The sequence below is a fragment of the Pristiophorus japonicus genome, unplaced genomic scaffold (assembly GCF_044704955.1).
Source record: "Pristiophorus japonicus isolate sPriJap1 unplaced genomic scaffold, sPriJap1.hap1 HAP1_SCAFFOLD_775, whole genome shotgun sequence".
In the NCBI taxonomy this organism is placed as follows: Eukaryota; Metazoa; Chordata; class Chondrichthyes; family Pristiophoridae; genus Pristiophorus; species Pristiophorus japonicus.
In genome coordinates, this window is record NW_027254692.1 from 8,043 (window position 1) to 20,988 (window position 12,946).

General features: G+C 57.4%; 1 protein-coding gene across 1 annotated transcript in view; it reads left to right on the top strand.

The window, feature by feature from the left end:
* Positions 1-4,189: 4,189 nt before the first annotated feature.
* LOC139256807 (calcium-binding protein 4-like) overlaps positions 4,190-12,946 on the top strand; it is a gene marked incomplete at its 3' end in the record, with an annotated part of 152,118 nt that continues 143,361 nt past the window's right edge. The window contains exon 1 of the mRNA XM_070874315.1: positions 4,190-4,612. Coding sequence (XP_070730416.1) covers positions 4,190-4,612 — 423 coding nt within the window. The remainder of the gene's footprint in view (positions 4,613-12,946) is intronic.

Sequence of the window (12,946 nt, forward strand, 5' to 3'; positions counted from 1 at the left end):
TTGAGGGAAGGGGAGGGTGGGACAGACAGACGTTGAGGGAAGGGGAGGGTGGGACAGATAGACGTTGAGGGAAGGGGAGGGTGGGACAGACAGACGTTGAGGGAAGGGGAGGGTGGGACTGGTTTGCCGCACGCTCCTTCCGCTGCCTGCGCTTGGTCTCTGCACGCTCTCGGTGACGAGACTCGAGGTGCTCAGCGCCCTCCCGGATGCACTCCCTCCACTCCGGGCGGACTGGTCTTTGGGCCCAGGGACTCCCAGGTGTGGGTGGGGGATGTTGCACTTTATATCAGGGAGGGCTTTGAGGGTGGGTCCCTTGTAACGTTCCCTCTGCCCACCTTTGGCCCGTTTGCCCGTGAAGGAGTTCCGAGTCGAGCGCTCGCTTTGGGGAGTCTCGTGTCTCTGGGGGACATGTGGACAATGTGGCCCTGCCCAGCGGAGCTGGTGGAGTGTGGTCAGTGCTTCGATGCTGGGGATGTTGGGCCTGGTCGAGGACGCTAACGTTGGTGCGTCTGTCCTCCCGGGGGGGGATTTGCAGGACCTTGCGGAGACAGCGTTGGTGGTATCTCTCCAGCGCACGTACAGAGGCTGAACTCCAGGGCGCAGTCGGTGTATTTACCGAGGCATGGGCCTCACGCGAAACATCCGTAAGACAAAGCTTCTCCCCATCGGTGTTGTGCACGGTTCTGGTCTCCTTCCCTCAGGAAGGAGATACTTCCCATCGAGGGAGTGCAGCGAAGGTTCCCCAGACTGATTCCCGGGATGGGGGGGATTGTCCTATGAGGAGAGATTGAGCAGACTGGGCCCATACTCTCCGGAGTTGAGAAGAATGAGAGGGGATCTCACTGAAACACACACAGTTCTGAGGGGTATTGACCGGGTAGATGCAGGGAAGAGTGTTTCCCCCCCGGGGCTGGGGAGTCTAGAACCAGGGGGGTCACACAGTCTCAGGATAAGGGGGGGGGGGCGGCCATTGAGGACTGGGATGGGGAGGAATTCCTTCACTCGGAGGGGTGGTGAATCTCTGGGATTCTCTGCCCCAGAGAGCTGTGGAGGCTCAGTCCTTGAGCACATTCAAGGCCACATTGTCCACATGCCACCCAACACGAGACTCCCAGAGCAAGCGCTCGGCTTGGGAACTCCCGAGTCCACGATGGGATCAGCCACCATGGTGTTAAATGGCGGAGCAGGAGCGAGGGGCCGTACGGCCCCCCTACCCCAAGCCGCTCCTGCTCCCATCTCTGATGCTCTCCAGAGCCGAGGAGAAGCTTCAGTTCTGACCATCGCGCGCGCGCGCGTGTGTGAGGAAGGAGATCCCAGATTCAGCCGATCGATCCCGAGGGCAGGCTTGCACAGACTGAGCGGGTGATCGCTGGCGTGTGGACAATCAAAGGGCCTTCGAACCGCAGGGGCTCGAGATGGTCGGAGGAGGAGGCGAGAGGGTCAAGCGAGGGAGAGGCGGGGCAGGCCAGAACACGGGGAGCAGGACCCGACGCATGGAGCCCAGCCATTGAGGGGTGATATCAGGAAACGGTTCTTCACGCAAAGGGTCGTGGGAATCGGGACCATAGACACACGGAGACTAGGAGCAGGAGTCGGCCATTCGGCCCCTCGAGTCTGCACCATTCAATACAACCAGAACTGATCCTCGATCTCAACACCGTGTTCCCGCTCTCTCCCCATCCCCCTCGATGCCTTTTGTGTCAACAAATCTATCCGTCTCCCTCTTCAATATATTCAGTGACTTGGCCCCCACAGGAAGTCCCTCCTCCCAAAAAACTCTGGATCCTGGGAGTCAATTGGAAATTCCAACCCCGAGATTGAACGATTTTTGTTGGTGAAGGGTCACGGAGCCAAACGGGGAGGTGGAGTTAATATACAGTGCGGCGCTCCCTCAGTACTGTCCCTCCGACAGTGCGGGGCTCCCTCAGTACTGCCCCTCCGACAGTGCGGCGCTCCCTCAGTACTGCCCCTCCGACAGTGCGGGGCTCCCTCAGTACTGTCCCTCCGACAGTGCGGCGCTCCCTCAGTACTGTCCCTCCGACAGTGCGGCACTCCCTCAGTACTGTCCCTCCGACAGTGCGGCACTCCCTCAGTACTGTCCCTCCGACAGTGCGGCACTCCCTCAGTACTGTCCCTCCGACAGTGCGGCGCTCCCTCAGTACTGCCCCTCCGACAGTGCGGCACTCCCTCAGTACTGTCCCTCCGACAGTGCGGCGCTCCCTCAGTACTGCCCCTCCGACAGTGCGGGGCTCCCTCAGTACTGTCCCTCCGACAGTGCGGCGCTCCCTCAGTACTGCCCCTCCGACAGTGCGGCACTCCCTCAGTACTGCCCCTCCGACAGCGCGGTACGACACTCCCTCAGTACTGCCCCTCCGACAGTGCGGCACTCCCTCAGCACTGCCCCTCCGACAGTGCAGCACTCCCTCAGTACTACCCCTCCGACAGTGCGACACTCCCTCAGTACTGTCCCTCCGACAGTGCGGGGCTCCCTCAGTACTACCCCTCCGACAGTGCGGCATTCCCTCAGTACTGCCCCTCCGACAGTGCGGGGCTCCCTCAGTACTGCCCCTCCGACAGTACGGCACTCCCTCAGTACTGTCCCTCCGACAGTGCGGCACTCCCTCAGTACTGCCCCTCTGACAGTGCGGGGCTCCCTCAGTACTGTCCCTCCGACAGTGCGGCACTCCCTCAGTACCGCCCCTCCGACAGTGCGGCACTCCCTCAGTACTGCCCCTCCGACAGTGCGGCACTCCCTCAGTACCGCCCCTCCGACAGTGCGGCACTCCCTCAGTACTGCCCCTCCGACAGTGCGGCACTCCCTCAGTACTGTCCCTCCGACAGTGCGGCACTCCCTCAGTACTGCCCCTCCGACAGTGCGGCGCTCCCTCAGTACTGCCCCTCCGACAGTGTGGCACTCCCTCAGTACTGTCCCTCCGACAGTGCGGCACTCCCTCAGTACTGCCCCTCCGACAGTGCGGCACTCCCTCAGTCCTGCCCCTCCGACAGTGCGGCACTCCCTCAGTACTGTCCCTCCGACAGTGCGGCACTCCCTCAGTACTGTCCCTCCGACAGTGCGGCACTCCCTCAGTACTGCCCCTCCGACAGTGCGGCACTCCCTCAGTACTGTCCCTCCGACAGTGCGGCACTCCCTCAGTACTGCCCCTCCGACAGTGCGGCACTCCCTCAGTCCTGCCCCTCCGACAGTGCGGCACTCCCTCAGTACTGTCCCTCCGACAGTGCGGCACTCCCTCAGTACTGTCCCTCCGACAGTGCGGCACTCCCTCAGTACTGCCCCTCCGACAGTGCGGCACTCCCTCAGTACTGTCCCTCCGACAGTGCGGCACTCCCTCAGTACTGTCCCTCCGACAGTGCGGCACTCCCTCAGTACTGCCCCTCCGACAGTGTGGCACTCCCTCAGTACTGTCCCTCCGACAGTGCGGCACTCCCTCAGTACTGTCCCTCCGACAGTGCGGCACTCCCTCAGTACTACCCCTCCGACAGTGCGGCACTCCCTCAGTACTGTCCCTCCGACAGTGCGGCACTCCCTCAGTACTGCCCCTCCGACAGTGCGGCACTCCCTCAGTACTGTCCCTCCGACAGTGCGGCACTCCCTCAGTACTGTCCCTCCGACAGTGCGGCACTCCCTCAGTACTGCCCCTCCGACAGTGCGGCGCTCCCTCAGTACTGTCCCTCCGACAGTGCGGCACTCCCTCAGTACTGCCCCTCCGACAGTGCGGCACTCCCTCAGTACTGCCCCTCCGACAGTGCGGCACTCCCTCAGTACTGCCCCTCCGACAGCGCGGTACGACACTCCCTCAGTCCTGAGCAAAGGGGAGTGGCAGGGGGGGGGGGAGAGAGCAGTGCGTTTGGTGGGGGGAGTGTTGTGATTGGGATTGAGGGGCTGGAGTTTCTGGGGTGTGGGGGCTGGCGGGAGGGTTTGGGGTGTCGCTCGAACCCCACGACCTTCTGACACAGAGAGACGGGAGAGCGATGGTGAGCGGGACTGAGAGAGACTGGTCCCGACACGGAGGGAGAGAGGGGGGGGGGGCTGATCTGCCTTCAGCCCCCAGTTAATCAGCTCATCCTTCCTGTCCTCTGCTAATCTCCCAAGGCCCTTGGCCGTCACAGCACAACAGAGACTTCCCCCTTCCCTCTCGCTCCCAAGCTCCACACATCGGCAAGCTCGGACATGGCCACGAGAGGGAAAAAGGCCCCCAGCGCCTCGGTCCGCGGGGATAAGCCCAGGAAGGAGGAAGCAGAGCGGGAGGAGGAGGAAGAGGGGGCGGGGAAGGGGGAGAGGGGGCGGGAGTCGAGGGCGGAGGGCGCCCGGCGTCGGAACTCGCGGGCCGGGGGGAAGAGGGAGAGGCAGGGGGAGGCGGAGGAGGGTGAGGGGGCTGGGGCCGGCCAGGCCCCCCTCCCCCGAGGCAGGGCCGGGCCCCGGGCGAGCGACAACGCCCGCAGGAACAGTGAGACCCCTTCCCTCGGCTCCCGCTCGGCGGGGAGGGGGAGTGAGGCCCCACCGTCGAACGCCCGGTCCGCGAGGAGGAACAGCAACACTCGGTCGCTCTCCTCCAAGATGTACGCGCCCTTCCTCAATGCGCTCTTCAGTCAGGTGAGTGTCACAGCGAGGGGTGTGGTGTATATCAGTGTGTTACAGTGAGGGATGTGGGGTATATCAGTGTTACAGTGAGGGATGTGGGGTATATCAGTGTTACAGTGAGGGGTGTGGGGTATATCGGTGTTACAGTGAGGGGTGTGGGGTATATCGGTGTTACAGTGAGGGATGTGGGGTATATCAGTGTTACAGTGAGGGGTGTGGGGTATATCAGTGTTACAGTGAGGGGTGTGGGGTATATCAGTGTTACAGTGAGGGGTGTGGGGTATATCAGTGTTACAGTGAGGGGTGTGGGGTATATCAGTGTTACAGTGAGGGGTGTGTGGTATATCAGTGTTACAGTGAGGGGTGTGGGGTATATCAGTGTTACAGTGAGGGATGTGGGGTATATCAGTGTTACAGTGAGGGGTGTGGGGTATATCAGTGTGTTACAGTGAGGGGTGTGGGGTATATCAGTGTTACAGTGAGGGGTGTGGAGTATATCAGTGTTACAGTGAGGGTTGTGGGGTATATCAGTGTTACAGTGAGGGGTGTGGGGTATATCAGTGTTACAGTGAGGGATGTGGGGTATATCAGTGTGTTACAGTGAGGGGTGTGGGGTATATCAGTGTTACAGTGAAGGGTGTGGGGTATATCAGTGTGTTACAGTGAGGGGTGTGGTGTATATCAGTGTTACAGTGATGGGTGTGGGGTATATCAGTGTTACAGTGAGGGATGTGGGGTATATCAGTGTTACAGTGAGGGATGTGGGGTATATCAGTGTTACAGTGAGGGGTGTGTGGTATATCAGTGTTACAGTGAGGGGTGTGGGGTATATCAGTGTTACAGTGAGGGGTGTGGGGTATATCAGTGTTACAGTGAGGGGTGTGGTGTATATCGGTGTTACAGTGAGGGATGTGGGGTATATCAGTGTTACAGTGAGGGATGTGGGGTATATCAGTGTTACAGTGAGGGGTGTGGGGTATATCAGTGTGTTACAGTGAGGGGTGTGGGGTATATCAGTGTTACAGTGAGGGGTGTGGAGTATATCAGTGTTACAGTGAGGGTTGTGGGGTATATCAGTGTTACAGTGAGGGGTGTGGGGTATATCAGTGTTACAGTGAGGGATGTGGGGTATATCAGTGTGTTACAGTGAGGGGTGTGGGGTATATCAGTGTTACAGTGAAGGGTGTGGGGTATATCAGTGTGTTACAGTGAGGGGTGTGGTGTATATCGGTGTTACAGTGAGGGGTGTGGGGTATATCAGTGTTACAGTGAGGGGTGTGGGGTATATCAGTGTTACAGTGAGGGGTGTGAGGTATATCAGTGTTACAGTGAGGGGTGTGGGGTATATCAGTGTTACAGTGAGGGGTATATCAGTGTTACAGTGAGGGGTGTGGGGTATATCAGTGTTACAGTGATGGGTGTGGGGTATATCAGTGTTACAGTGAGGGGTGTGGGGTATATCAGTGTTACAGCGAGGGGTGTGGGGTATATCAGTGTTACGTGTGGGGTGTGGGGTATATCAGTGTTACAGTGAGGGGTGTGGGGTATTTCTGTGTTATAGTGAGGGGTGTGGGGTATATCAGTGTTACAGTGAGGGGTGTGTGGTATATCAGTGTTACAGTGTGGAGTGTGGAGTATATCAGTGTTACAGTGAGGGGTGTGGAGTATATCAGTGTTACAGTGAGGGGTGTGGGGTATATCAGTGTTATAGTGAGGGGTGTGGGCTATATCAGTGTTACAGTGAGGGGTGTGGGGTATATCAGTGTTACAGTGAGGGGTGTGGGGTATATCAGTGTTACAGTGAGGGGTGTGGGGTATATCAGTGTTACAGTGAGGGGTGTGGGCTATATCAGTGTTACAGTGAGGGGTGTGGGGTATATCAGTGTTACACTGAGGGGTGTGGGGGGTATATCAGTGTTACAGTGAGGGGTGTGGGGTATATCAGTGTTACAGTGTGGGGTGTGGGGTATATCAGTGTTACAGTGTGGGGTGTAGGGTATATCGGTGTTAGTGAGGGGTGTGGGGTATATCAGTGTGTTACAGTGAGGGGTGTGGGGTATATCAGTGTTACAGTGAGGGGTGTGGGGTATATCAGTGTTACAGTGAGGGGTGTGGGGTATATCAGTGTGTTACAGTGAGGGGTGTGGGGTATATCAGTGTTACAGTGAGGGGTGTGGGGTATATCAGTGTTACAGTGAGGGGTGTGGGGTATATCAGTGTTACAGTGAGGGGTGTGGGGTATATCAGTGTTACAGTGAGGGGTGTGGGGGGTATATCAGTGTTACAGTGAGGGGTGTGGGGTATATCAGTGTTACAGTGTGGGGTGTGTGGTATATCAGTGTTACAGTGAGGGGTATATCAGTGTTACAGTGAGGGGTGTGGGGTATATCAGTGTTACAGTGAGGGGTGTGTGGTATATCAGTGTTACAGTGAGGGGTGTGTGGTATATCAGTGTTACAGTGAGGGGAGTGGGGTATATCAGTGTTACAGTGAGGGGTGTGGGGTATATCAGTGTTACAGTGAGGGGTGTGGGGTATATCAGTGTTACAGTGAGGGGTGTCGGGTATATCAGTGTTACAGTGAAGGGTGTGTGGTATATCAGTGTTACAGTGAGGGGTGTGGTGTATATCAGTGTTACAGTGAGGGGTGTGGTGTATATCAGTGTTGCAGTGAGGGGTGTGGTGTATATCAGTGTTACAGTGAGGGATGTGGTGTATATCAGTGTTACAGTGAGGGGTGTGGTGTATATCAGTGTTACAGTGAGGGGTGTGGTGTATATCAGTGTTACAGTGAGGGGTGTGGGGTATATCAGTGTTACAGTGAGGGGTGTGGGGTATATCAGTGTTACAGTGAGGGGTGTGGGGTATATCAGTGTTACAGTGAGGGGTGTGGGGTATATCAGTGTTACAGTGAGGGGTGTGGGGTATATCAGTGTTACAGTGAGGGGTGTGGGGTATATCAGTGTTACAGTGAGGGGTGTGGGGTATATCAGTGTTACAGTGAGGGGTGTGGTGTATATCAGTGTTGCAGTGTGGGGTGTGGTGTATATCAGTGTTACAGTGAGGGGTGTGGTGTATATCAGTGTTACAGTGAGGGGTGTGGTGTATATCAGTGTTACAGTGAGGGGTGTGGTGTATATCAGTGTTACAGTGAGGGGTGTGGGGTATATCAGTGTTACAGTGAGGGGTGTGGTGTATATCAATGTTACAGTGAGGGGTGTGGGGTATATCAGTGTTACAGTGAGGGGTGTGGGGTATATCAGTGTTACAGTGAGGGGTGTGGGGTATATCAGTGTTACAGTGAGGGGTGTGGGGTATATCAGTTTTACAGTGTGGGGTGTGGGGGGTATCAGTGTTACAGTGAGGGGTGTGGGGTATATCAGTGTTACAGTGAGGGGTGTGGTGTATATCAGTGTTACAGTGAGGGGTGTGGGGTATATCAGTGTTACAGTGAGGGGTGTGGGATATATCAGTGTTACAGTGAGGGGTGTGGGGTATATCAGTGTTACAGTGAGGGGTGTGGGGTAGATCAGTGTTACAGTGTGGGGTGTCGGGGATATCAATGTTACAGTGAGGGGTGTGGGGTATATCAGTGTGTTACAGTGAGGGGTGTGGTGTATATCAATGTTACAGTGTGGGGTGTCGGGGATATCAGAGAATGTAAGTGCGTAGTTGGCAGGAATTAATCCATGATAAGCTGATTTAATCTGCCTGTGAACTGAAAAACTATTTATATGGAACGTTATCATCGGATCAGGTTAATTAAAGGATATTTCACATTGACAGTGACAACCTGTGTCCTGTAACAGACCCAGCACAGACTCTCTCTCCAATCCAGGGGTCACTGGGCAGTGATCAGGAGCAGGAACCCTGGCTGATTTCCCCTCTCTCCAATCCAGGGGTCACTGGGCAGTGATCAGGAGCAGGAACCCTGGCTGATTTCCCCTCTCTCTCTAACCCAGGGGTCACTGGGCAGTGATCAGGAGCAGGAACCCTGGCTGATTTCCCCTCTCTCTAACCCAGGGGTCACTGGGCAGTGATCAGGAGCAGGAACCCTGGCTGATTTCCCCTCTCTCTCTAACCCAGGGGTCACTGGGCAGTGATCAGGAGCAGGAACCCTGGCTGACTTCCCCTCTCTCTAACCCAGGGGTCACTGGGCAGTGATCAGGAGCAGGAACCCTGGCTGATTTCCCCTCTCTCTAACCCCGGGGTCACTGGGCAATGATCAGGAGCAGGAACCCTGGCTGATTTCCTCTCTCTCTAACCCAGGGGTCACTGGGCAGTGATCAGGAGCAGGAACCCTGGCTGATTTCCTCTCTCTCTCTAACCCAGGGGTCACTGGGCAGTGATCAGGAGCAGGAACCCTGGCTGATATCCCCTCTCTCTAACCCAGGGGTCACTGGGCAGTGATCAGGAGCAGGAACCCTGGCTGATTTCCCCTCTCTCTAACCCAGGGGTCCCTGGGCAGTGATCAGGAGCAGGAACCCTGGCTGATTTCCTCTCTCTCTCGAACCCAGGGGTCACTGGGCAGTGATCAGGAGCAGGAACCCTGGCTGATTTCCCCTCTCTCTCTAACCCAGGGGTCACTGGGCAGTGATCAGGAGCAGGAACCCTGGCTGATTTCCCCCCTCTCTCTAACCCAGGGGTCACTGGGCAGTGATCAGGAGCAGGAACCCTGGCTGATTTCCCCTTCTCAAACCCAGGGGTCACTGGGCAGTGATCAGGAGTAGGAACCCTGGCTGATTTCCCCTCTCTCTAACCCCGGGGTCACTGGGCAGTGATCAGGAGCAGGAACCCTGGCTGATTTCCTCTCTCTCTAACCCAGGGGTCACTGGGCAGTGATCAGGAGCAGGAACCCTGGCTGATTTCCTCTCTCTCTCTAACCCAGGGGTCACTGGGCAGTGATCAGGAGCAGGAACCCTGGCTGATATCCCCTCTCTCTAACCCAGGGGTCACTGGGCAGTGATCAGGAGCAGGAACCCTGGCTGATTTCCCCTCTCTCTAACCCAGGGGTCCCTGGGCAGTGATCAGGAGCAGGAACCCTGGCTGATTTCCTCTCTCTCTCTAACCCAGGGGTCACTGGGCAGTGATCAGGAGCAGGAACCCTGGCTGATTTCCTCGCTCTCTAACCCCGGGGTCACTGGGCAGTGATCAGGAGCAGGAACCCTGGCTGATTTCCCCTCTCTCTCTAACCCAGGGGTCACTGGGCAGTGATCAGGAGCAGGAACCCTGGCTGATTTCCCCTCTCTCTAACCCAGGGGTCACTGGGCAGTGATCAGGAGCAGGAACCCTGGCTGATTTCCTCTCTCTCTAACCCAGGGGTCACTGGGCAGTGATCAGGAGCAGGAACCCTGGCTGATTTCCTCGCTCTCTAACCCCGGGGTCACTGGGCAGTGATCAGGAGCAGGAACCCTGGCTGATTTCCCCTCTCTCTCTAACCCAGGGGTCACTGGGCAGTGATCAGGAGCAGGAACCCTGGCTGATTTCCCCTCTCTCTAACCCAGGGGTCACTGGGCAGTGATCAGGAGCAGGAACCCTGGCTGATTTCCCCTCTCTCTAACCCAGGGGTCCCTGGGCAGTGATCAGGAGCAGGAACCCTGGCTGATTTCCTCTCTCTCTCTAACCCAGGGGTCACTGGGCAGTGATCAGGAGCAGGAACCCTGGCTGATTTCCTCGCTCTCTAACCCCGGGGTCACTGGGCAGTGATCAGGAGCAGGAACCCTGGCTGATTTCCCCTCTCTCTCTAACCCAGGGGTCACTGGGCAGTGATCAGGAGCAGGAACCCTGGCTGATTTCCTCTCTCTCTAACCCAGGGGTCACTGGGCAGTGATCAGGAGCAGGAACCCTGGCTGATTTCCCCTCTCTCTCTAACCCAGGGGATCACTGGACAGTGATCAGGGGCAGGAACCCTGGCTGATTTCCCCCTCTCTCTAACCCAGGGGTCACTGGGCAGTGATCAGGAGCAGGAACCCTGGCTGATTTCCCCTCTCTCTCTAACCCAGGGGTCACTGGGCAGTGATCAGGAGCAGGAACCCTGGCTGATTTCCCCTCTCTCTAACCCAGGGGTCCCTGGGCAGTGATCAGGAGCAGGAACCCTGGCTGATTTCCTCTCTCTAACCCCGGGGTCACTGGGCAGTGATCAGGAGCAGGAACCCTGGCTGATTTCCCCTCTCTCTAACCCCGGGGTCACTGGGCAGTGATCAGGAGCAGGAACCCTGGCTGATTTCCCCTCTCTCTCTAACCCAGGGGTATTTATCCAATCCCCCCGGGGGAAAGTGACTGTCAGGCAGTGTTTTCCCGATCAAAACAACTCGCCGTGTAAACACATTCTCCCCATCTCCCCCTCTGGTTCCATCACCGATTGTGTTAAATCTGTCTCCCTCGGGTCACCCAACCTCCTGTCCCCGGGGAACAGGTTCTCCTCAGTTACTCTATCCATGATTATAAACACCTCCATCAAATCTCCCCGTAACCTCCTCTGAGGTAGGGCTGGAGGAGGTAACAGAGATAGGGAGGGGTGTAGGGGCTGGAGGGGGTAACAGAGATAGGGAGGGGTGTAGGGACTGGAGGAGGTTACAGAGATAGGGAGGGGTGTAGGGGCTGGAGGGGTTTACAGAGATCGGGAGGAGTGTACGGGCTGGAGGAGATTACAGAGATAGGGAGGGGTGTAGGGGCTGGAGGGGGTTACAGAGATAGGGATGGGTGTAGGGGCTGGAGGGGGTTAGAGAGATAGGGAGGGGTGTAGGGGCTGGAGGAGATTACAGAGATAGGGAGGGGTGTAGGGGCTGGAGGGGGTTACAGAGATAGGGATGGGTGTAGGGGCTGGAGGGGGTTAGAGAGATAGGGAGGGGTGTCGGGGTTGGAGGAGGTTACAGAGATAGGGAGTGTGTAGGGGCTTGAGGGGGTTACAGAGATAGTGAGGGGTGTAGCGGCTGGAGGGGGTTACAGAGATAGGGAGGGGTGTAGGGGCTGGAGGGGATTACAGAGATAGGGAAGGTGTAGGGGCTGGAGGCGGTTACAGAGATAGGGAGGGGTGTAGGGGCTGGATGAGGTTACAGAGATAGGGAGGGGTGTAGGGGCTGGAGGGGGTTACAGAGATAGGGAGGGTGTAGGGGCTGGAGGGGGTTACAGAGATAGGGAGGGGTGTAGGGGCTGGAGGGCATTACAGAGATAGGGAGGGTGTAGGGGCTGGAGGGGGTTACAGAGATAGGGAGGGGTGTAGGGGCTGGATGAGGTTACAGAGATAGGGAGGGGTGTAGGGGCTGGAGGGGGTTACAGAGATAGGGAGGTGTAGGGGCTGGAGGGGGTTACAGAGATAGGGAGGGGTGTAGGGCTGGAGGAGGTTACAGAGATAGGGAGGGGTGTAGGGACTGGAGGAGGTTACAGAGATAGGGAGGGGTGTCGGGGTTGGAGGAGGTTACAGAGATAGGGAGGGGTGTAGGGGCTGGAGGAGGTTACAGAGATAGGGAGGGGTGTAGGGGCTGGAGGGCGTTACTGAGATAGGGAGAGGTGTAGGGGCTGGAGGAGGTTACAGAGATAGGGAGGGTGTAGGGCTGGAGGAGGTTACAGAGATAGGGAGGGTGTAGGGCTGGAGGAGGTTACAGAGATAGGGAGGGGTGTAGGGGCTGGAGGGGATTACAGAGATAGGGAGGGTGTCGGGGCTGGAGGAGGTTACAGAGATAGGGAGGTGTGTAGGGGCTGGAGGAGGTTACAGAGATAGGGAGGGGTGTAGGGGCTGGAGGGGGTTACAGAGATAGGGGGTGGTGTATGGGCAGGAGGGGGTTACTGAGATAGGGAGGTGTGTAGTGGCTGGTGGAGGTTACCGAGATAGGGAGGGTGTAGGGGCTGGAGGAGGTTACAGAGATAGGGAGGGGTGTAGGAGCTGGAGGAGGTTACAGAGATAGGGAGGTGTGTAGCAGCTGGAGGAGGTTACCGAGATAGGGAGGGTGCAGGGGCTGGAGGAGGTTACAGAGATAGGGAGGGGTGTAGGGGCTGGAGGGGGTTACAGAGATAGGGAGGGGTGTAGGGGCTGGAGGAGGTTACAGAGATAGGGAGGGGTGTCGGGGCTGGGGAGGTTACAGAGATAGGGAGTGGAGTAGGGGCTGGAGGAGGTTACAGAGATAGGGAGGAGTGTAGGGGCTGGAGGAGGTTACAGAGACCGGGAGGGGTGTAGGGGCTGGAGGAGGTTACAGAGATAGGGAGGGTGTAGGGGCTGGAGGAGGTTACAGAGATAGGGAGGGGTGTACGGGCTGGAGGAGGTTACAGAGATAGGGAGGTTTGTAGGGGCTGGAGGAGGTTACAGAGATAGGGAGGGTGTAGGGGCTGGAGGAGGTTACAGAGATAGGGA